Genomic DNA, 23,791 nt, shown 5'->3' with positions numbered 1-23,791 from the left:
CTGACCTGCTGGGTTCTGGCGATCCTTCCGCCTCAGCCTTCCAAGTAGCTGGAACTACAGGCGCGTGCTACCACGCCCGGCTAATTTATTTATTTATTTATTGTAGAGATGAGGTCTCGCCAAGTTGCCCAGGAGGGTCTCGAACCCACGGGCTCAGGCAATTCACTCACCTTGGCCTCCCAAAGTGCGGGATTACAGGCTGAGCCACCGAGCCTGGCTGAACTTTGTTCTTAAAGATGGTCTTTCCCCTTGTTGGCCCTTTGCATTCCCAACTAAATTTTATAATTAGCTTGTTGACTTCCTCCAAAGTAGTCTGTTGAGTATTTTAATTGAGATTTATCATGCAGTTCACAATATTTTCTAATTTCCATTGACTTCTTTCACCCATGGCTTCTTGAGATTTCCAGAGATTTGGAGATTTCCTAGAAATCTCTTCCTGATTTCAAGCTTAATCCCAATGTGGTTGGAGAACACACTAAAGAAGTTCAGTCCTTTGACATCTGTTGAGACTTGCTTTGTGGCCCAGCATGTGGTCTATTTCAGTGAACGTTCAAGGGCTATATATTTGCAGTTGTTGGATGCAGTGCTTTATATGTATTGGTTAGGTCAAGTTTACAAACTGTGATTTTAGATTTTTACATATTCTTACTGATTTTTAGATCTTGTTTAATCTTTGGGAGAAAGGTAATTATAGATTTGCTTGTCCAACTGTAATTGTAGATTAGTTATTCCTCCTAGTTCTAACAGTTTTTGCTTTTTGGTCTGAAGCTATGTGGTTAGGAATACACAGATTTAAGTTGGTTATAGCTCCTTGTTGAATTGACTTTTTATCTTGGAAATGTTTCTTTTTATCTTTGGAAATACTTTTCTCCTTGAAGTCAGCCTTGTAGCTAACTTAGCTCTGCTTTGGGTTTATATTTGCACAGTAGAGAATTTTTCATTCTTTTTCTTTTTATCTCTCTATATCCTTATATTTAAGGTATATCTCTTGTAATAGCATATAGTTGAATTTTGTTTTATTTTGTTGTTATTCAGTTAATAGGAGTATTTATAATTAATGTAATGGATTTGTTGGGGGGAAACTTCTGTCTTGTTTTTCATTTGTCTCATCTTTTTTGGATCAATTCAGCATTTTAAATATTATTATTTTTTTCTCTCTTAGCTTGTTGGTAACATTTCTATTCTTCTAATAGTTATACTGAGCAGTTGATATGAATCCTTAACTTATTAGGGTTCCCAGACAAGGCACGTATCCTTCTCTTGCCTTTGGTGCTATTATTCTTATGTATTTTAATTTTACATATATTAAAAACCCTACAAGTCATTGTTATTATTGTTTCAGGTAGTATTAATTTATGTTGGTCCTTGTGGTTTCTTGGTTTTCTGTCATTTGGTCCTGTCTTCTGGCATGCCTGGTATTCTGTAGACATTGTGCTTGAGAAATCACAGTGGTTCAGGATGATGGTAGCTTCCATCCATCAGGCAGAGGATAGGCTGAAGGCCTATGTCCAGTTGAGACAAATGTGTTTCCAGTTTGTCCTGCTCCAAGGGTGTAGCCCTTCCCAGCTGCATGCATTACCCTCCAGTGGCTGAGTTCCCTGCTTGGTGTTCATTCTCTTGCCAGATGTTCTTTGCTTGATGATTTGAAAGCTGATAGCTGGCACATGCCTTGGGGGAGATTGCACTCAGAATGTGGGATGAGGTTTATCTTTCTCCCTCAAGCTCTGGCTGCTGGGGAGCCCTCACTCTTAGTCCTGGTGCTCAGCCCTGTGAGTCTGCCCAGCCCTGGTCACCATTGATTGGTTGGGGCTCTGAGGCTTCTGGGCCTGACCTCTCTGTGCCTGAGTGCTCATCTCTCTGTCCTCTGGGGTCTTGGCCCCTCAAGGCTGGCTGCTGAGGTTATTCACTAGTGTCTCTAGTCAGGCAATTTTAATGTTTTTTTTTTTTTTTGACTTGGAGTCTCACTCTGTCACCCAGGCTGGAGTGCAGTGGCACATTCATGGCTACCCCCGCGTCGACCTATTGGGTTCTAGCGATCCTTCTGCCTCAGCCTTCCAAGTAGCTGGAACTATAGTCGTGCACTACCGTGCCTAGCTAATTTTTTATTTATTGTAGGACAAGGTCTTGCCAAATTGCCCGGGCTGGTCTCGAACCCGTGGGCTCAGGCAATCCATTTGCCTTGGCCTCCCAAAGTACTGAGATTACAGGCTGAGCCACCAAACCCGGCCTTTTTTTTTTTTAAGCAGGATTTATTGAGAGGACAGAAAAACTCCCAGAGTGGGAGGGTACCTGTGGGGGTTGCCCTATTTTATTTTATTTTATTATTTGTGTGTGTGTGTGTGTGTGAGTTGGGAGTCTCACTCTGTCACCCAGACTGGAGTGCAGTGGCTGCTCCTGGTCACCGCAGCCTCGACCTGCTGGGCTCCAGAGATCCTTCCGCCTCAGCCTTCCAAGTAGCCGAAATTACAGGCATGTGCTACCACGCCCGGCTGATTTTTTTGATTTATTGTAGAGATGAGGTCTCGCTGCCCAGGCGGGTCTCGAACCCGCGGGCTCAGGCAATCCACTCACCTCAGCCTCCCAAAGGTGCGGGATTACAGGCTGAGCCACCGAGCCTGGCTAGGGGTTGCCCTATTTTAATGGTTTTTTTTTTTTTGAGTTGGAGTCTCACTCTGTCGCCCAGACTGGAGTGCAGTGGCCGCTCCCGGCCACTACAGCCTTGACCTGCTGGGCTCTGGCGATCCTTCCACCTCAGCCTTCCAAGTAGCTGGAACTACAGGCACACACTACCATGCCTGGGTAATTTTTTGATTTCTTATAGAGATGAGGTCTCACCAAGTTGCACAGGCAAGTCTCGAACCCGTGGGCTCAGGCAGTCCACTCACCTTAGCCTCCCAAGGCGCGGGATTACAGGCTGAGCCACCGAACCCAGCATATATTAAATTCTTATACATATTTGGGCCTAGCTGGAGACCTATATTTTAATTTATTGACTTTTCTGTCCTTCTGTACTGTTTTAATTACCATGGTCTTGTAATAGTACTCAGTGCATTGTGACTTGTCACTCTCTAAACATTTTTTTTTTTAAAGCAGAGTCTCACTCTGTCACCCAGGCTGGAGTGCAGTGGCACACTCAGCAGCCACTGCAGCCTCGACTTGCTGGGCTCAGTTGATCCTTCTACCTCAATCTTCCAAGTAGCTGGAACTACAAGCTCTTGCCACCATATATCTATTTGGAGCTTTCCTATTCAACTGTGGAGTATGGCATTTAGCTTGTTCACGTCTCAGTTTAGGTCCTTGGTCTCTGTGTCCTCTTCTGTCTCCTGTACTATTTGTCTATTGCACTATATATCGTGCTGGGATCTCTTCTTCCACTGGTTTTTCTAGCTGGTTGCTGTTTGTATGTAGGGAAGCTGTTGATTTTCATCTACTGAATTTTTACCCATTCACTTTACTGAACTCTTACTGGATCTCTTGGTTTTCACCTACAACTAGGATGACTTCCTAGTGTCTAGCTGTGAGCCTGATGTTGGCCCTTGGCGAGATGTGGAGAGACATGCATATGGGATTCACACACCTCCATATACCCAGAGACATAAACTCATGAGGAATCATGTGAAAGAGACACCTACCTGTGCCTGCCTTACTACATTTTTTTTTTTTTTGAGTTGGAGTCTCACTCTGTCGCCCAGACTGGAGTGCAGTGGCCGCTCCTGGCCACCGCAGCCTCGACCTGCTGGGCTCCAGCAATCCTTCTGCCTCAGCCTTCCAAGTAGCTGGAATTACAGGCGCGTGCTACCACGCCCGGCTCATTACTACATTTTTAAAGCCTAAAAAGCACGTTGAGTTGTGCTCACTGTGATTTGTGCCTGGAGGAGATAGGGAATTTTCCTTCCTCTGACTGAGGTCTGATGTGTTCCCACTGCCAGCCCATGTGGCTCTGTGGTGACTGTGGGCCATCTGACCTGGCGTGGGGTCCACTCAGCATACAGGTCATTTCCTCACTGAGTGAAACACACTTCAGAGTGTAGTGGGGATTGGGTGCAGCACACACCTGCTGAAGCCCAGGCAGGGACCCTCTGGGGCATGGCCAGGCTCCTGCCCTCTCTCCTGTGCCGGGCTCCAGTTGCTGCCATTGAGGGCACAGGCCTGGCTCCATGCCGTGGTCCATCCGAGAGCTCTCGGTGGCGTGATGCTTGTTCCTGCCCAGGGACTTCAAGAAGAACCAGAAATGCCGGGGGACCCGTGTGGTGTGGGTCAGGCTGTGTTAGGAAAAGCCTTGAAAGGAAGAACATCCTGAGACTTGTCGTCAGAAGAATAACCAGGGAGCATGAAATAAAGTTGGCCCTTAGTGAATCCAAAGAAACATCTGCCATCACATGCGTTTCCTTTTTTATTTAAAAATCAGTTAAATTGGAGGGGCTCTCCAATCCTGAGTGAGGCTAGGGCTTCTGTTCTGCCACCTGAAGCCAGCAAGGGAGCTGGAGTGGTGGACAGGCTTAGAAAAAGCCCTGGGCTGGTCAGAGGAGAGATCCTTGGAGCACCAGATCCACCCCACGGGGGAGCACCCTGAGGGCGGCAGCCCGCTGAGGGACCTGGAAGCTGGTCCTCTGTGCTTGGAAAGATGTAAGTAAATACACGCTGTGACTCACAGAGAAACAAAAGCAGGAGCCGCCAGCAGGGCTAACCAGAGATAATCCCTGTGGTCCACAGAGGTGTGGGGCCAGGTGCCAGGCAGGTGGCTGGACACTGAGCAGGCGACTGTGAGACCCGAATTGAAGCACTTGGCTGTAGAATTTGGACTTGTGTGTTGTTTTAGGATGTGCGGAGTGAAAAGTGAGCATTTTCTTCCCATCCCCTGGTGCTTTTCTGTTGAGTACCTGGCCCCCTGTAAAGCCCCCGGATTTTCCGACATCTAGAATGGTTCTGCAGCTGGGTTAAGATGAATTGTGCCAGAATGAAATCACAAGGTGTCCTCCAGTTGACTGTTGGCATACCCATGCTACGATCAACCTGGTCCCTGCTTCAAAGGCAGATCTTCAGAAGCTGTGCTGAAAGGCAAGGGGCTGGAAGCTGGGCTGGAGCTCCAGAGACCTGGTGGGATCTCTCCCCAGCCCCAAGACTGCACTTTGGGTGACTCCCTTGAATCCCCAGTCATCTCTTCTTCTGCTCAGAGCTCAGCTTCTTATTTAGGACATTGAGAGAACTTGTGATTGTTCCTGTGCATGCATTGTACATTCCACCGTTAGTCTCCCACACTGCAGTGGCAGAATGAGCATGAGGACCCCTAGCCCCTCTCTTTGTCCTCATGGACCATGGCACCTGCTCCATCATGTCTGCTACAGAAGCCTTGGGTCTGTGGACCAGTCCATGGGGGAGTTCTTGCAGCTGCCTTGGGGTCCTGGGTGATACCACTTCTAAATGCCTGGGCCTACGTGGGGCATCCGACAGCACCACTGGGGCCGTGTTCTCACCCCGGCCCTGACACCGATGTGAAAAGCGCTAATGTACATTCATCATGTGGCTGCCTGCAGACTGGGATGTGGTCCCTGTGTGACCATGACCTCATGGGTCAGGCAAGGACCCTAAGAAGTTATCATGGATGCTTATGTGGGGTTATGGTTTTCACAGTTCCCCTCATTCTGGGGCGACACTGGTTTCCCTGTCTGGGGTTCTCATGGGCTCCTGATGTTTCTTCAGAGGAAAGGGTGGCAGTGTAAATTGTGACATTTGCTCAGTTAGGTGGCTCACACTGGAGGTGGGGGTCACTGGCGAGTGCCCCGAAGAGCCCAGCAACCTGCGAGCTAGTGAATCAGAGATGAGCAGGGGTCTCAGCAAAAAGGGCTGGAAGCTTCTAGCCAGATGGGGGAGCTTTCAGGGGACACCATCATCAGTTTTCAGGGCCTCTCTGCTGTCTCATGTGGGGACTTGTCTCAAGTGGTATCTCTCTGGTGGTGCCGAGCTGCCTGGTGTGACGTGGAAGCCCAGGATGGCTCTCTCTGTAGGGACTTGGGGTGCCATGGGCGGGAGGCAGGACAGGTGCGTGCGTGGCACCAGGTGCAGTTGGAAGTGCTTTCCGGATCCAACCTGGGCCATGTGTCTGGAACGTGTTCTGTGCTTGTCCCAATCCAAGGGCTCCATGCAGGCTCTTTATAAACTGACCTTACTTGCCCCTGCTCCCTAGTGTTTTGGGTGTCTTTGGGCTGGGAGTTGAGTTGGTTTCCCAAATGCTGCCTAGAGGGCAGGTGGGGTAGAGGGAGGCCTCTTGGCCTGCAGTTCCCAAAGCTCCTAAGCCAGTTCCAGGTTCCTACTTGGAGTGTGTAGTCTGGAGTCCTTTCTCCGTCATGTACTTTCTGCCATTTTCCTCTAAGTGTTGTGTGGTTTCCAAGGCAGATCAAATCGCAGGTCTTCTTGGGAAGCTTGCTGTGTGCCAGCCTTGATAGAGTTAACGTGTCTTGTTTTGCATGTGATTTTTTTTTTTTTTTAAATGTTCAGAAAGCTGAGGGTTGAAATAAATCATTCAAAGTCAGGGATGAAATGTTGCCTTTGGCATGTCAATCTCCATGGAAATGTTAAATGAGGTCCTCATTGAAAATAACCTGACATTAAATGACCAACCAGATGTCTTTATCTTTGGGTCTGAATCATTTAGGGACAGCCCACATAAGGGCCTGGAGGAGACGGGTTTTGCTGCAGCCCCTTGGGGAGGATGAATGCCAGGGCTTGTGGGATCCCCCATCTGGGCTCTGCTGTCCTCACCATTCTGGAACTCTCTTCTTCCCTGACCTGCTGGTGATCCTGGAGCAGGCATGGCTTCTTTTTCCCATTTAGTGCTCTTACCAAGATCTTGTAATTATCCTGTTGGTGTTACGGGAAGCCCAAGTAGGGAGATAAATTTTTTTTGTTGCTTCTCACAAGGTCATTTCTGCTGTCGACTGGAGAAATACGAAATGCACTCAGGTGCCTGCAGATGTGCCTGGTTAAGAAAATTACCCCTGGGTAGCTTTGCTGCCCTGCAGGGCTGGGGTCTCACGTTTGGAGAGGATGTCCCAGGGCTTCCAGGCAACACAGCCCCTCTCCAGGTGCCTTTCCAGAGTCTGGTTAAATTTCCATCTGGACCTTCTGCCCCAGGTGACCTGAGCCAGCAAGCAGAATACCACAACTGGAGGGCAAGGATCCCTGAAGAGCCCAGGGGTGGCTGTGGCTTAGGACGGGTCACCAGGGCTTTAACAGATCTCTGGATCTGCCTCTGGTGACTTTTCCCTCTGGCATCGGGCCTCAGTGCCACCGCCATCCTGTGTCACCCAGTGGCACCTGGCTGCTGTGCTGCCTCCCCATACCTGCTCCCTCTACAAAGAGCTGGTGGCCTTGGGAGATATAAAGTTTCTTCCTTTTTTATTATCCTGAGTCTACTGTGGCTACCTTTTGGACACCATCATTGCTCTGTGACTGTTTCCTTCCTGGTAAGAAAGATATAACATGTTGAAGATGGGTGTCCACAGATGAGAACCTTTGCGGGGGGCGGGGCCAAGGACTCCTGACCCTGACCTCTGTGTGTCATAGAGCCTGTAGGTTCTTCTTGGACCTCTGGGATGCAGATCAGACACTGTCCCCACATACACTTTGGGTAACCCTGCCATCCAGCTGCAGTTGCCCCTGTGCCAGAGCTGCCAACCCCGGAGTGTCTTTCTTGCTTAGCGTCCTGGGTACTGCAGCCCCATGTTTCTGGGGTGGCAGAGAAGGAAATGCACTTCTCTAAGTTTGCTTTTTTCTAGTTGGTCACTAGCCAACTTTAGAGAGTGCAGGGCATTTCTTCCTGTGGGGACTGTCGTCCCTCATTGTGTTAGACCCAGGAAAGTCTCACCAGTTCTTTTGAACTGATTTTTTTTAAAGATCCTTTCAGAAGAGGATGTTGAGTTCAGCTCTGCACGCATGTGGAGGTGGGATGACAAGGCTCCCCCAGCTCTATAGAACTCTGATGAACCCCCAGTTACTGCTCCCCCAGGGAGAGCGGCGTGGGATGGGCCACAGCAGAAATAGCAGCACCTGCTGTTGTGGCCGCATTACTATTTGGGAGGAAAATGGCCCAGTGAGTGCACATTCTAAGATGGCAGGAGTGACCGGAACCAGAGTCACACAAGGCAGAGCTTGTTTACCAAGGGCAGCATTGATGACAGTCATGATAGACTATAGGATTCTCCAGGAGGATGGAGGCCTGAGTCATGTGGAAAGAGGCCTGATGGGCACCACAGCTATGGAGAGGTGAGAGCCATTTCTCCCACATACCCCTGGCCTAGCAGGATCTTGTGCCTAGCAGCTCTGGGCATGTCCGGCCCACTGTGGGGTGTCAGGTCGTTCATGTCCCTGCAGGCTGAGTCCTCTGCTTAGGGTACACTCTGAGTTGCACAGGTTATGTGTTTTGAGGATGACGTGGACGAGTGGGTCCGAATCGGGCAGGTCCCCCAAGATTCTTGCTCCTCTTACCATGGTCGCCAAGGAGCTGATCTCTCCCACAAGCTTGACTGGGGGCTTGAGCCTCTGCTCCCTGAGGCTTCTTTTTCTTTTTTAAATTTTTTTTTGAGTTGGAGTCTCACTCTGTTGCCCAGACTGGAGTGCAGTGGCCGCTTCCGGCCATTGCAGCCTCAACCTGCTGGGCTCCGGAGATCCTTCCACCTCAGCCTTCTGAGTAGCCAGAATTACAGGCATGTGCTATCATGCCCAGCTGATTTTTTGATTTATTGTAGAGATGAGTTCTCGCCAAGTTGCCCAGGCGGGTCTTGAACCCACGGACTCAGGCAATCCACTCAACTCAGCCTCCCAAAGCGCGGGATTACAGGCTGAGCCACTGAGCCCGCTCCCTGAGGTTTCATATACATCTCTGCTGCCTTCACCCTTCCCTGTTGTAGCGCCACTCCCACAGGCTTGGCAGATGACCCCAACTGACAGGTGGAGGGCACGGCAGCCACAATCCATGCCACGGTGGGTATAAGAGCCAGCCGGCAGGCCATGGTCTCCCCTGGGTGTGACCACTGATCTTCAGGCAAGGCCAACCTCGCGCCCGTGCTGCCTTCCTGGGGGTCTGCCTCATGCCCGCTCTCCTCCCTCCTCCGCCCATCCCTGCCAGGCAGGTTTCATAGCTCTGGGCAGGGCTGTGGCACCATCCCGTGACTCCTCCACCCCGGGGTCTTCTTTGTCTTGTCCAGGTGGTGCTCTGGGTCGGCCTGGGTGTCCTGGTGGTCAGCACGCTCACCACCCTGTCTGTGAGCGAGGAGGCCCCCATGGACATGGCAGAAGAATCCCCCGGTGACAGGCTCAGGCAGGCCGAGGATCTGGTGAAGGTGGAGGCAGCCCGGCTATCAGGTACGCGGCTCTCAGGTAGGTGGCTCTCAGGTATGTGCACAGGCCCCTGTCCCTGTCCCCGGTGCCTTCTGAGATGTCCATGGGGTCATCTCAGGTCACAGAGGTACTGGTGGCACTTCACAAATGCCTCTTGGCTCTGGTCCAGGAACTTGTCTCACCTACCTATTGGCCTCTGTCCTGTTTGGGTACAGTGGGGTCATAAAGAGGCATGCAGGGGACATGGGACAGGGGCAGCACTCCTGCTGGCCACCCCCATGGGGCTGAGATCTCAGTGTCTGCCATTCAGTGCACTAAGAGGTACATAATGTACATTTGTGAGTGCTCACATTATGTTTTGTTTTGCTTAGCTTCGAAGATGTAAATTTCCAGCTAGTTTTCTTCTTGACAAAGCCAGTGATTATGCCTTGTATACTGCTTCAGGTTTTGTTTTGTTTTGTTTTGTTTTGAGTTATGGTCTCACTCTGTCACCTTGGCTAGAATGCAGTGGCACAATCATGGCTCACTGCAGCCTCAACCTCCTGGACTTGGGTGATTCTTTCATCTCAGCCTCCGGAGTAGTTGGGACTATAGGTACATGCCACCATGCCTGGCTAATTTTTTTTTTTGTAGAGACGGGGTCTCACTATATTGCCCAGACTCAGGTTATCTATTATTTGTTTTCTAGGCCTATTGATAGAATTATGGTCACATTTTCTCATGCTACTGTAGGCCACCTTGAGAGGGCCCTGTGTTGCTGTGTGACCTCAACACCACATTTGTGACTGTCCTGTGGGATGTGTGTTTGGGAAGCTTGCCTTTCTGAGGCTCCAGTTCTATGTGTCAGGGCAGTATAGCTGCACCCCAGACCTCCCAGGCCTGGGTGGGAGTGGCACACAGGATTCCCTGCAGGGCAGCAGACCCTGCCCTGGCCCACATCTGTCTAGCAGCTCTGAGCAGTTCCAGGTGCAGGCACTAGTGGGTAGGTGCTGTCTGGGATGACGTTCATTTTGAGGGCAAGGTTTCATGCATCTACACTGCTGCTGCACTCAAGTATGTGCCACACACTCTCCTGCAGAGACCTCAACTCAGTCAGATTCGCTGCGTGTCATCCATATGCTGCTCTAGGGAGCCCCATGATGGCAGCAGTGCCATCTGTGGCTAGGGGACCTCAGGCCACAGTGGAGGTGCTGGCAAGAGCCCCTGCCATCACGGAAAGAAGGAAAAGTCCCATTAAAGGGAAACCCAGGAGTCAGTGTGCCTGCTAGAACCTCTGGGGCACACGGAGGCCCCATCTGGCATGGTGACCCTTGGATTTGTTGTCATCTCTGTGCATGAGAAGCCCTTCCCAGCACTGTCACCTCGTACCAACTGTCCTAAGGAAACCCCCCAGGAGCCCCATGCTCAGTGTGACTGAGGATGCTCAGGCCATCCTGGGAGGGCAAAGACAGATGAGAAGAATTCTCCTCTCCACATTCCCTGCAGCTGGTGGGACTGAGACATAGACAGGGTCTTGGGGACAGCCGGGATCACCAGAGACAGAAAACAGTGTTCAGAAGCCATGGGCTACTGCACGCTGCCTGGCATCAGATTCAGAAGTTTGGAGAGCAAAAAAGTCCACCTGAAGAGGGAGATGATACTGTGTCCCTTCCCCAGGTGAAAGTTCTGGGCTCAGTCCCCCTAGGGAGGGCCAATTGATGTTACCGTCCAGGCTGCAGGGCACAGAGCAGGCGCCGATGGAGAGCCATCAGAGGGAGGAAGCACAGAGCTGGGCGAGGGGGTTGTGTCGAGGTGGGCTAGGAGCTGCAGTCCAGCTGCTGGCCTTGTCCTGGGCAGAGAGAGGGTGCACCTGTACAGAGCTGGACCCTCATGACTCCTGTCCCCATGGTGCAGGTCTGCCCTAGAGTGGACTTCCCGGTGTCAGTCAGCCCTAGGCTCTCCATCCCATGGCACGCCAGCCCGGCCGGTGCGAGCAGCTGCATCCTGTCACTGAGGCCTGCACGGCCACGGGCTGCTAGCTCACCTGGTGCCCTCTGAGGCCACATCTGGTTTCTATTTCTTCCACAAGGCTATAACAAAACACATGGCCCCTCTCAGAACCACATGCCGTTTGTGTTTAGCGTGTTCTCCAATTTTCTAGCCACCCGGCCTCACTGTAATTGATGGGCCTTCTCGCCCAGGCAGGGCTGGGGCTGGGGCCTCGCCCGTGTGTGCTCAGCGCTGGACGGCTGAGCAGAGTTTATTGGTCTCTTTGATGCTGCAGAGGCCAAGACTGGTACCTGCCGACGTGGTGCAACCCTGTGCCGACCCTGGCTGTGGTGGTGAGTCTCACCCTCGCTTGGGACACTGAGGGCACAGTGTCACCCTCGCCTGGGACACTGCACACGCGGCCTGGTGGGCCCTTGGGCCACATCCCTAGGAAGACTTGTGAGACAATTATCCATGAGAGGACAGCTAATTAGGCATTCATCTCCATGTTCAGCAGCACCCCAGAGGGTCTGGGTCGGGTTTAGGTTGGTGACATTCCCTCCTTCTTAGAGTGCTGCTGGGTCCCTTCCAGTGCCCATGCGCCCGTCACTGTGCTGCAAGGGGCAGCACAGCCTGGCCCCACACCCTCTGGCAGCTGGTCTGCTCTCCTGTGGGGTGGCACTGGTGTGCTTCTGCTCAGTGGGAGAAGGAGGCAGGGGCCTGGCAGGAGGATGATCGGGACTGCAGCAATGGAGACAGGATGAGGGCCTGCCAGGCGTCAGCATGTCACGCATGGGCGGAACTGACCACAGGGCTGGGCGGGGGCGGAGGTGGCGGCAGACCTGTACACTCAGGCCTGTGCGAGGCCATGTGGCCCCCACAGGTGGTCCCCGCTCTCACGCTTGACACAGGCCAGAGGCTGCCAGAAGGTAGCACCCCTTCCTGCCTGGCAGGGAGGCTCCTTCTGAACCTGGCCAGGTCTGGCACAGTTATCTTGGACGGTGCCAGTGAAATCTGCCCACGGCTGCCTCCCAACACACCAGCAGAAAATGGAACAAAAATTACAACGGGGGAGAGGCATGTGGGACCCAGCAAAGGAACTATTAAATGCCCGCTCAGCAGGGCCACACTCTAGCTGTCCCACAGTCGAGGAGAAGCAGGAAGTGTATGGCCAGGGTCTCTTCCCATCTTTTTGCTCCATGGAAGGACTTGGGAGCCTCCTACCTCCACACGAGAGGTGGCGGTACAGGCACAGCGGAGGAGGAGGCAGGTCCTCAGGAGAGCAGGGGATGATGTATGGAGGGAAGTTCTGTCTGCTGGAGGCTTGGGCTCCACCAGGCCGCCCAGTCCAGACACCACGGGTATGAGGAGCCAGTGACCAAGCCACTGGGATCCCCTCACAACCGGAAGGATGAGATCATGTCACCTTCCAGCCAAGTGCGGAAGACTGGGTCTTAAAATGAAGCCCTCAGTGAGCAGCACATTCTTCATGGCAACACCAAGGGAAAGTCAGAAACCAGGTAGGGGAAAGTTACCTAAAAGCAGGGTCTTTTTAAAGAGTAACAGCAGGTGGCCACTTTTCTTCCTAGGAGCCTAGTGCTGGGGTCTCACTTCTCCTGAACTCGGGGCTGCCCTTGGGTGGGTGGGGAACCCCATCAGTGGAATACAGGGATAATGTTTGAAAATCACTTCATCTTGGGCGTGGTCATCTGAGATGACTGTGTCCAGCTGTACTGGTTACAAGATACACAGAGCCATGGCAAGGCCAAGCCATTGACTGGCAGGGCCAACCCGTGGACTCGCTGGGTTGGGAAGGGAGCACTGACCTCCTCCCAGCCTCTTACGGCTTGCCTCCAGGGTGGACGCCAGCCTCCAACCTAGTGTCAGACTATGTTAGATGCTACCTCTTCCCCTCCCGTGGGGCATTGCAACATCCGGTCACTTCCAAGTCCTCAAGTGTGTCGACTCAGGGTCCTCCTGGCAGGAGGGGGACCCGGACTGCAGCAATGGGAACAGAACGAGGGCCTGCTGGGCGTCAGCACGTCATGCATGAGGACATGGGGCAGAACTCACCACAGGCCTGGGCAGGGGCAGAGGTGACTGCAGGCCTGGCAGGAGGGGGACCCGGACTGCAGCAATGGGGACAGAACGAGGGCCTGCTGGGCGTCAGCGCGTCATGCATGAGGACATGGGGCAGAACTCACCACAGGCCTGGGCAGGGGCAGAGGTGACTGCAGGCCTGGCAGGAGGGGGACCCGGACTGCAGCAGTGGGGACAGAACGAGGGCCTGCTGGGCGTCAGCGCGTCATGCATGAGGACATGGAGCCTCAGTGGCCTTGGGGCCTCCTGTGCCCCACCGGCCGGCAGGAAGGAAAGGAGAGTCCGAGGGAGCTGTCTTGTGCAGTGGGTGAGTTGTGGCTTCTGTCACTCGTCACCGTGGTGGTACATTTCCAGTGTGAAGGAGCTGAGAGCCTGCGCCAATGCCCAGCAGTAAGGTGTTGCCAGAATGTGGCGTAAATACGGAATCTTCCCAGTTCTAGGTACTGGTGCTGCTGGTTGTGATTTTGGCAACTGGAAGCGACGCTCTTGAGGCCGCGTGAGGGCGGACGGGTTGATCTCACACTACCCTCTCCTCTAGCGTGGTGCTCCTTGGTGGCGCCCTCCACTGGGCATTCCTGGGGGAGTGTGCTGACCAGGTCCGCCCTCACTCAAGGTCTCCCCACTGCGTGTTAGCTGGTCTGTTACCGCTTAAGAGAAGGAATTCGGATGCCAGAGTGCCCTCCCTTCTGAGAGCTCAGTCGTTAACTGGCGGTAGTAGGCTCATTCACCACACAGGGCCCTTTCCTGTCTCTGTGCCGCCGTGGGCACATCAGCTCAGAAGCTGCCTAGCAGGGCTTGGGTGTGTTTGTCAGTTGCTAATTTTGAAGTTTTGTGTTAGTTTTACTGCAGCCAAGAGGCACTGCTGGCAAACCATCCCTGACGAAAAGGTTGGTTCCGTTTTGGAAACGGCGGCGTCCACTGCCCGCCGGACAGCTGTGAAGTGCTGGGCCCGACGGCCGGGCCTGGCGGGTGGCACAGCCCTTGCCTGACTCAGCGCTGCTGGCGGCATGCGAGCCAAGAAGCTTTTATAGCCTCTCAGCCCGTGCCTGTTACAGCCGGTGCCACTCACAGAATGCTAAGAGGCACGGCATTCCCAGAAGGCTTTCTGAAGGGACCTCCAGGGCAGCTCCTGGCCACCACGGTCACCCCTGTCCTGTGCAAAGGGTCATCCCCATGCTCCTTCAGGTCCAGCACTCCAGGCCGCTACAGCAAGGCCTGAAGATGGGCTGAATGTTGTTTCCTGCTGAGGAAATGACCTCTCAGAGGCAACGCGTCCTATTACAGAGATTTCCTTTGTTTTGCTGTATTTTTCTTCCCCTCTCAGCCTTCCTTTCTGTCTCTGTAACCCCAAGACAGACACCCTGATTGATGGCTGCACAGGGACCTCTGCCGGGCTTGATTGTGGATGGAGAACTGCACATTTGCACCCACTCGGGTGATGTCCATACACTGACTAAATCAGTCACCTGGCTGAACTGTAGAGTCCAGCATCTGCTTTCTGTTAACTAGCCTGTTACCCAGTAGGGTGGTACCTTCCCTTTACAGTTTATTTCGGACTCTCACATCCAAATTGACAACAGCATAGCTTTTTTCCCCCTAGCCTAAAGTATCAGGCGGGTCTTACGGGGCTGTTATAAAGCTGAGACAGATGTCCCCACTTTCCTCCTTGGGAGGTGGCTGAACCTCACCTGCTGCTCAAGTCCCCCTGGGTTGCAGCACCTACTTCGGTGCACATGGCCTTGCTTGGGGCCTGCATCAGGCTTTTCTCTTTCCTTTTCTGTCCCTGAGATGGAGTAGAATCTACTTTGGGCTGCTGGGATGAAGCGATTCTGGTTTTCAAGATTTTCCCCCAGCCAATTCTTTAATTTCTGCGGTGTGTGCCTAACCCGTCTTTTTAACAGAGGTAGTTTCCTAATTAGCTCCATTTGGACCCAGTTCTGTGTCCTGCGTGGCACTGCCTGGCCATGGTCTGTGGGAACGTGGGTCACATGATGCTTGTAGACGGTGCGAAGCCTGCAGCTTTGGCAGGTTTTCCAGTATTTCTCATCCTCCCCGTCAGTGACAGAAGTCAACAGGATTGCAGATGAACATTCCTGCTGTTATTTCCCTTAAAGGGGTGCTCAGTCTCCCCTTGCCCCTAGCCTTGCAGGTGGAGTTTGGCAGGATGGTGGTGATGATAGAGAGGTTGGACTGTGAGGATGGCGGGGCTGGGGTGGGGGTTGGAGGGGCAGCAGGTGAGTTGGTCCATGGGTTCGTGCCGCCATCTGGTGGTGATGGTTGAGTATTACACGGAGTCTGACTCTCCCCGCCTCGTTAGGTGTAAATTGCATTTTGACATATTTTTGTTATAAATACACATGAAAAATGACAGTTTTCTGTGCTACTTAGCTGCTAATGATGGAACAGGAAAAAAAACCTGCTTAGGCTCTTGCCATTCGTCTGGGAAATGCGATTACAGTCCAGGGAGAGCCACCCAGCTCCCCGAGTGCGAGACAGGGCAGCTTGTGCAGTGCCGTTCTGCTCACTGTGCTGTGCTTATAGTCCAGGATCCTGTCATGGCTGTAGACATGGCTGAAGACAGCCGGGATAAGCCAAAGCTGCCAAGGGAGAGCGAAGAGCTGGAACGGGCCCAGATTAAGGGCCCCATGGATATGCCTGAACGGGAAGATGCCAAGGAGATGCATGAGGAGGCGCAGCTCGACCGCCCTGGTCAAGGTGGCGTGGCACTGGCCTCAGGCGGGGTGGAGCGGGTGGGCAAAGAGAGCGGAGCCCTGGCAGCCCCATCGTGGAACTCTCAGGGTTATCTGTGTCTTTTTCTCTCAACCAGCTCTGAGTTCTGGTCCCTTCTTTGTCTTTCAACTGATGAACACCCTATCCTTGCCAGAGCAACTTGTTTGCCGTCCTGTTCTAGCTTTCTAGAAATAGCCTCAGTCCTCAGCTGGGGAGGTGGTGTTTGCTGACCCATGTCACAAGACGGAGAACTAGAGCTAGTTCAGGTTCCCAAGGGAAGGAAAGTGGGAGTCACCTCCTCAGCCCTGACCCTCATATGTCTCTCCCAGGAATTGCCATGCCTATGGGCGAAGCCCACCGCCATGAGCCTCCCGTTCCCCATGACAAGGTGGTGGTAGATGAAGGTCAAGACCAAGAAGGACCAGAAGAGAACAAACCTCCATCCACACACATGGATGGAAAGGCTCCCGAGGGCCAGGGTCAGATGGCACCGCCTCTGCCGAATTCAGAGAGAGAGAAACCAGAGCCAGAGAAGGGTGAGGTCGGGAAGAGGCCCAGACAGGCCCAGGCCTTAGAGGAAGCAGGCGGTCTTCCTGAAGATTCCCAGAAGGTTCCAGAAGCAGATGGTCAGCCAGCTGTCCAGCCTGTGAAAGAGGACCTCGGGCCAGGCAACAGGGATCTGCCTCAGGCGCCCCGGGCAGCGCTGTCTGAGGAGCAGAAGGTGGCAGGAGAAGGGGAGAAGGCTGCTGGGGTGCCACCACCAGGCAACGCTGCAGGGGACACGGGGAGACCCACAGAGGATGGCAGCCGCGGTGGGTGTCAGCCTGCGCTCATGTCAGGAAACACTCCCTCCATGGGAGGAGGGAGCGGAGGCTGGGAAGGGGTGGGAGGAATCTGTCCTTACCTCTGGCCCCTCTCCTGTGCATGAGATTAGCATGTGAATGGGGCAGCCCTGCAGCAGCTGGTAAGGAGAAGGGAGAGGCTGGTGGCTGACAGCTCCTGTAATATCTGTCACACAGTTGTTTGCAGACCACTAAATGTCAGGTGCCACGCTGTTCTCGTGTGTCTGGGCGCACACGGGGCGGTGCGGGGATGCCTGACAGGTAACACATTGTTAAGTGCCCGTCTAAGAGCTGGTTAGGACGGGCCTTGCATTTTAATTGGCGAAGGTAGTTAACGCTGGCTCGCTGCCACAAGCCTATGAGATTGTTAAATATTTTTTTATTACTTCCCTGGTAATCATCAAGTTGAATATAAACTGTGCTGATGGGGGAGTCATTTTGGAAACATCTGCCACCTCCTTTTGTCCGTCCCCTGCCTTATGTGCCCCTCTTCTGACTTTCTTGAAAGCCTTCTGAGTCTTCCCATGTATGCAGGTGGGAAACCCCTCCTGGTGGAGAAGCCGGCACCTGGGCCCGGGCAGCCAGAGCCTCTTGAGCAGAGGGACACGGAGCGGCCAGGCGGAGACCAGGCGGCCAGCAAGTTGGAGGGTAAGGACTTGGCGCCGCCGCCGCTGGCCTCAGGCCCAGGGCGCCAGCAGCCCCTTCCCCAGCCCAGGGTGGTGACGGTCATTCTTCCCTTTGGGCTGTCTGCCACACAGACCCCTTCCATGGTGCCTTCCACTTCCCACTCACAGCTCTCTCTCTGGCACCTCCCTGGGACCATTTTATCTCCCTTTCTCCCTTTTAAAAAAAAACCTGTCACCCTGTCACATGGCTTGTAATTACCATTTTCATCTCATCTTAAAGCAGGTATGTTAATATTTCCAACAGTCATGGGATTTAAAGCCTCCCAGGTGTGGGGTGTTCCTGCACCAGATGCGTAGGCTTATTTTAAGGCTGTGCCCTGTAGGGACCCAGCTTGGGGTGGCTGTATCTGCAGCACTGCTCCCGCACCCTGGGCTTAATTAAGGAGCACGGCTGGGGTCATCTGTGTAGAGATCCATCACCTGTCCCTCCAGGAAGGCTCTTCATACAGTTTCTCTCCCAGGAATAGAGCTTGCTCTGAATCCTCCTGCAAACTTTTGTGCCCATTCTGACTTCAGCTGTTGTCTTTTCATGACCCCCCCCCCCCCCCCCGACTTGTATCCTCACCCACTCAGGCGCTCCCTCTGGAGGGAGGTGGCAGCAGCCCTCCCAGCAGGTCTTGTGTCCTGTTTTCTCTGGTGGAGAGCAGGCTTCTGTGATGTGTCTCTTCCCAGGCTGGGGCGCCACCTGCCCAAGTGTCACCCACATTTGGTGGCAGTGTCCAAGCCGCTGCCTCTTCCTCTCAGGACACTCAGCTCTCCTGGTGGGGGGGGTCTGAACCAGGGATCTGGGTGGGGGTCACGGGACAGAGCCACACAGCCCTCCTGGGCCGCCCCTGGGAGTGGGTCCTGGGACCTCTCGGTCAGCTTTGCTTTAGGACATGTGGCCTTTCCCTGAGAGTCTGTGCCCTGTGGCCTTGAACAGCTGCCCCTGAGCTTGTGCCCACACCAAGACCGGAGCACTCCTGGGTGCTACAACTCAACCCAGCCATGGCTGGTGCAGATCTTCGTGGTTCTGGCGTGTTTTGGCTGACTAACTCTTAGCACCTACTGGCTGGAAGGCAGAGCCAAAGGCCCTGGGTTTCTGGAGCTCAGGAGCAGAAATAGCTTCACATGCACACATTACTTTGTCTCAGGTCTCAGGCTGCTACACTTATTGGTTCCTGTTCCTATGCTCTGTTACCTAAACCTGTTTGATTCCTTTGATTTTTTTTTTCTTTCTGAAAAAGAGACTTTTCACGGTTTCCTATTCTGCCTTTCTTCCATATGCCTCTCAACGGACGAGCAGCTGAAATTAAAAAGATAGTAGCAGGTATGAACTGAAGGAATGTGTTGAAGTGGAAAGTGTGTCTGTGGAGGGTAGAGAAGCTGCTGCCCAGGGACGCCCTCTTGAGGATGTGAGGCAGGCCCCGTGGGGGGACCCCACACCCACGCACTCTCCCTTCTGTTATAAACACCTCCATCCTTCTCAACCCCGCCATGGCTTTGCGCCATCAGAAGACAGCTAAGTGGCATCCGTAAATGCCATTGCTGCTGAAGGCACCACCCGAAAGCAGGGGTGTGGCTGCCTGTGTCCACTGCTCAAGTGTCCGAACTTCACATGCTGTGCCTCTGCCCATATCTGCATATGTGAGTGGCTCCCACCCCATCTGCGAGCCCAGGGTCCTGGTGGGCTCTGCCTGTGGGGACAGGCTGTCACCTCTACACTGTTTCACATCTGTCCTGTGTGGCTTCTAGCTGCATATGGCACCCCTCTTCCTTCTTCCTCCCTGTCTTCCCCCTCCTCCTCCTCCCGCTCTTTCCCCTCCTCCTCCTCTGGGCCAGGACTAGTCCTCCAAGAAACCAGTGAGGCAGTGGGGTCTGCTCTTCAGGAACCCCAGCCTGGGGACAGGGAGGTGTCAGCAGCATGTTGGGCCTCATCCTTGTACCACTAACCATCATGGGGTCGAGACTTACAGACTTCTAGGGTGAAAGCAGAGCCCATAGCCAAGGAGGCCTAGCTGCAACCCAGTGGGGACAGCACCCGGAGCTTCCTTGTCTGAAAGGTGGCTTGTAGGATCCCTGCCCCATTTGACATGGCCTTTCCTTCCAGGCAGGTGTCTGACTGGGATGGAGTTCTGGCAGGGAGCAGGGACTGCCACTCCGGGGCTAGCCGGGCGGCCCTGTCCTCCACGGCATCTGCCCTGTCCTTTATGGTATCAACCCTGTCCTCCTGGGGTCGGCCTTTTCCTCTGTGGGGTCAGTTGTGTCCTCCTGCGTCAGCCCTGTCCTCCTGGGGTCGTCCATCCTGACGTCCTTTTGCTGGCCACCAGCATCTGGGTGACCCCGGGGCTGCACTCCTGTGCAAACACTGACCTCATGCTGTTCTGGCTGGTCATTGTCACCACTGGGAGGATGGTCCGGCATGTCAGCCTGTGCCCGGCACATGGGTGTCCTTGCTAGGACATTCGTTCTCACTACTCACAAAACATCCTGCTTCTGACTTCAGCTTTTATACCTGACAGCCCCAACCCATCATCTTTCAAAGCATCCTAATTTAAAAGCATGTTGTAAAAATCATGAAAGCCATGGCTGCTTGCGGCAAATAACTGACATGTGCCAAAGTATTTGTTGTAAGAGGCAAACTACACCTATGAGTGGCTGCTGCCAGCAGCTGGGGCCAGGCTCTGAGGCTCTTGAAGCAGGTGAGAGCTGATGGCAGCACGACACACTCGTCCTGTGTCCTAGCTGCTCCCCACCTACCTCTCCCCTGGGGCCCCGAGGTACAAGACCTGCTAGAATCCTAGAACCGGCAGCAGTGGGACAGCTGGCCAGGCCTCACCAGGGCTCCCGCTCTCATGATCTACTTAAAAGAGGAAAGTTTTTGTTTGTTTTTAAAATTCTCACATTGGAGAAAACCTTCTAAAAGTACCAATATTCTTCTTAAGATATAGCGTATGGTTTTTATTTCTCACATGCTTGTCTTAGAACTGAATGTGTAAAATGGGGGAAAACAAACCACCCAACCCAGACCATCCCTGACCTTCCGGCACATTCTTTTGACTCGGTTTTTCTCTGGGCACTTGTTTTCAGTGAGCAACAAGTAGGGTCACTGGGCTTCTGCTGGATGTGCCCACATCACAGCCAGTGGAAGAACTTTAGCAGGTAGAACAGTGCCGGCCACAGTGGGCTCCTGCTGGCGGTCCAGGCCCAACTTCCCTTGGGCCCTCTGGCCTACATGCCTCACTGGGCTGGCGGGTATGCTACACAGTTAGAGTAATGAAGAGAGTATTGCCAGCAAAGGGTGTCAGGGCAGACTCCCTCCAGGTGACTTTTGTGTCTTCATTGTTAAGTATCTTGCTGTCCTTGCCTGGTACAGCATGTGGGCAGCTCCGACACTCCCTGATTGTGTGTTTTCCAAATGGTAGAAGCTGGCAGGGCAGAGATGCTGGACCACGCCGTCCTGCTGCAGGTGATCAAAGAGCAGCAGGTGCAGCAGAAGCGCTTGCTGGACCAGCAGGAGAAGCTGCTGGCAGTCATCGAGGAGCAGCACAAGGAGATCCACCAGCAGAGGCAGGAGGATGAGGAGGACAGGTCCAAGCAGGGTAGGCTGGGCTGGTGGGCAGAGCCGGGCAGTGGCAGGGCTAGGCCAGGTGGTTGGTGGGTGAGTCCGGGTTTTGCTTTGCAATTCTTAGTTGCTGCAAGTCCTTTTGAGTCCTTTTGTCTGTGCTCATTGCCGAGGCGAAAGCTGGTGACCTGCTTCCTTTGCAGCAGATATGCAGCCAGAGCCTGGGGCAGTCGTGCCTCGAGGGCAGGAGGCCCAAGATGGTGAGGCTGGGAAGTCGGCAGAGAAGGCACCCCCGCAGGCTCTGGAAACTGTCCTCGGAGCTCCTGGGGATCACCCTGCTCTGCCCCAAGAGCTTGGCCAGCACTCCCCAGAAGAGCCTGAGGGGGCTGTGGGCAGAGATGTTGCTGGCCCCCCTGATGGCCGCTCTGACACAGAGCCCCGGACAGCCCAGGCCAAGCCAAGAGAAGGCCAGAAAGGTACTCTGTCTGGGGCAGCCGGTGCCATGAAGGAGTTGCTTCCCAAGGCTCCAGAGCAGGTGCCCGTGCTAGACCCTGCCAGGATGCCCAGACGCACAGAGGAGCACCTTGCTGTGGAGTTCCCTGGGCAGAGTCAGGACATACTTGGGGGAGGTTCCCAAGAAAGGAAGAAACCTGGGAAGGAGGCAGCAGCCACTGGTGCTGGCATCCAGAAGGAGGCCAACCGGCTCGTGGCAGGGCCAGGAGCAGAGATCAGGGATCCTCGCAGCAAGTCCAAGAAAACAAGCCAAGACCTGGGCCCCGCAGTGGGCCTGCCCAGCAGGTCAGAAGCAGCAGTTCCTCAGCCCCAGGCTGCAGTACGCCAACCAGAACTGCGGGTTATCTCTGATACAGGTCAGGGTGGGCAGCAGGGCCACCAGCCAGACCACGGCGGTCACCTGGAGACAAGGAAGGAGGTCCCCGGTGGGGCCCACATGCCTGCGCCCCATGGGCAGCCAGCCAGGGAGGATGCTGCTATCCCGGAGCCCAAGCAGAGGCCAGAACTGGAGCTTGGGCCCAAACTGGCTGTCCCCGGAGCTGAGAAGCCCGACAACGCTAAGCCCAACCGAGACCTGAAACTACAAGCTGGCTCTGACCTTCGGAGGAGACGGCGGGATCTGGCCCCTCATGCACAGGGGGAGCTGGCCCCAAAGGATGGAGTCATCATCCGCTTCGACACCCTGCCGGACGTCCAGGTGAACGACCTCCGCAGTGCCCTGGATACCCGGCTCCACCAGGCCGCAGCGGGTGCTTTGCAGGTGGTCCTCAGCCGGCAGATTCAGCAGGTGCCTGGGACTCTGGAGGAGGCCTAGAGCCCACTCATGCTGAGGGTGTGGACAGTGCGGATGGCCACCCCCCTCCTCAGTCAGCGGCAGGTTTCCCCTGGCTGGTCCTGGCTGAACTCAAGATCGTGCTCATTTCTCGGTCTGAGGCCTTCACCAAGTGTTGGGAGTAAAAGTCTAAAAGATGCACCATTTACAACATTGTTTCCATTGCTGTCATTCTGTTGTGCCTCTGCGTCTGAGGTTCCCAGCATCTCCAAACGCTGTGCTCGCCGCATCCTGTGAGGAAAAATGGTTCTTGCCCTGAGCTGGCCAGTGCATTTGCTCCAAGGTTCAGACTCGAGACTGCATCTGCAGCCTGATGCTTCTGTCTGCTTCAGACAGTCCTGTTACTGGCTGAGAGTGAATGGGTGTTGAGGACAGTGGACAGTGTGACTACGGCACACACCTTTATGTGGCTGAGTGTCCCAGTACGAGCTGTTATGAGAACCAACGTTCAACCCCAAACTCCCAGTGACTCCGAATTTTATTTATCTAATGCTTCCCATGAGTGTTGTAGAAAACCTTAAATAAACACCTCTCCTCATCCTGCCTTCACTGCATGCTGTTTGGTGTCCAAGAGGCACAGGGTTCAGAAGCTGGGCACCAGCTGGAACCACCCTCCGCACTCTGTGTAGCTGGCACTTCCCTCTTTGGTCTGTTTCTTGAAATGCAGTTTTGTGATTTTCACAAAGTAAAAAACACCACTGAGATAAGCTGAGTAAAGTTGGTACTAAGGGAACAACCAAAAGGAAGTCCGTTAGGGATTCCAGACGATATGAAGCAGGGACTAGCGGTCATGAAAGAACACTGACCAGGTGTTACAGTGATTGAAGCCAGACACATTGCCACCCCAGAGACCCTGCAAGCAGGCGGAACTGCCTGGTGCTTGGAGGTCATCTGGACCCCGGAAGGAGGCAAATAATCCTTGTGCCCCCGCTTCTTTCCCCTGTACATTTTGGCTTTTTATTGTAATTTTCTAGCTTGAAGGATGTCACTGGACAGCCTGAAGTCTAGAAAATGAACAGTAAAGCAAGTGGAAGCTTCCAGAGGCTGAGCTGTGATTCTTGCTGAAACCTAGGAGCTGGATGTGGGCCTAAGGGGCCGGGGACGCTGTTCGCGCAACATGGGAGTGCCCGAAGAAGGGGGTCCAGCCCTGAGCTTTTCTTGCTCTTCGTTCTCCAATAAAAACAATCCCCAACAAACCATCACTCAGTGGTAAAATGCCTGCCGGACGTCGCCCTGCAAC

At 53.8% G+C, this 23,791-nt stretch overlaps 1 protein-coding gene across 1 annotated transcript in view; it reads left to right on the top strand.

Moving 5' to 3' along the window:
- Positions 1 to 23,095, top strand: part of SLC38A10 (solute carrier family 38 member 10) — a 49,283-nt gene extending 26,188 nt beyond the window's left edge. Inside the window, exons 11-16 of the mRNA XM_008050494.1 lie at positions 9,204 to 9,360; positions 15,946 to 16,119; positions 16,464 to 16,946; positions 17,511 to 17,624; positions 21,067 to 21,243; positions 21,410 to 23,095. Coding sequence (XP_008048685.1) covers positions 9,204 to 9,360; positions 15,946 to 16,119; positions 16,464 to 16,946; positions 17,511 to 17,624; positions 21,067 to 21,243; positions 21,410 to 22,533 — 2,229 coding nt within the window. The 3' untranslated portion in view covers positions 22,534 to 23,095. The remainder of the gene's footprint in view (positions 1 to 9,203; positions 9,361 to 15,945; positions 16,120 to 16,463; positions 16,947 to 17,510; positions 17,625 to 21,066; positions 21,244 to 21,409) is intronic.
- The last annotated feature ends 696 nt before the right edge of the window (positions 23,096 to 23,791 follow it).

This window comes from Carlito syrichta, unplaced genomic scaffold (assembly GCF_000164805.1).
Source record: "Carlito syrichta isolate Samal-C Ts95f unplaced genomic scaffold, Tarsius_syrichta-2.0.1 Scaffold148020, whole genome shotgun sequence".
Lineage (NCBI taxonomy): Eukaryota > Metazoa > Chordata > Mammalia > Primates > Tarsiidae > Carlito > Carlito syrichta.
This window is presented reverse-complemented; position numbering and strand designations above follow the sequence as displayed.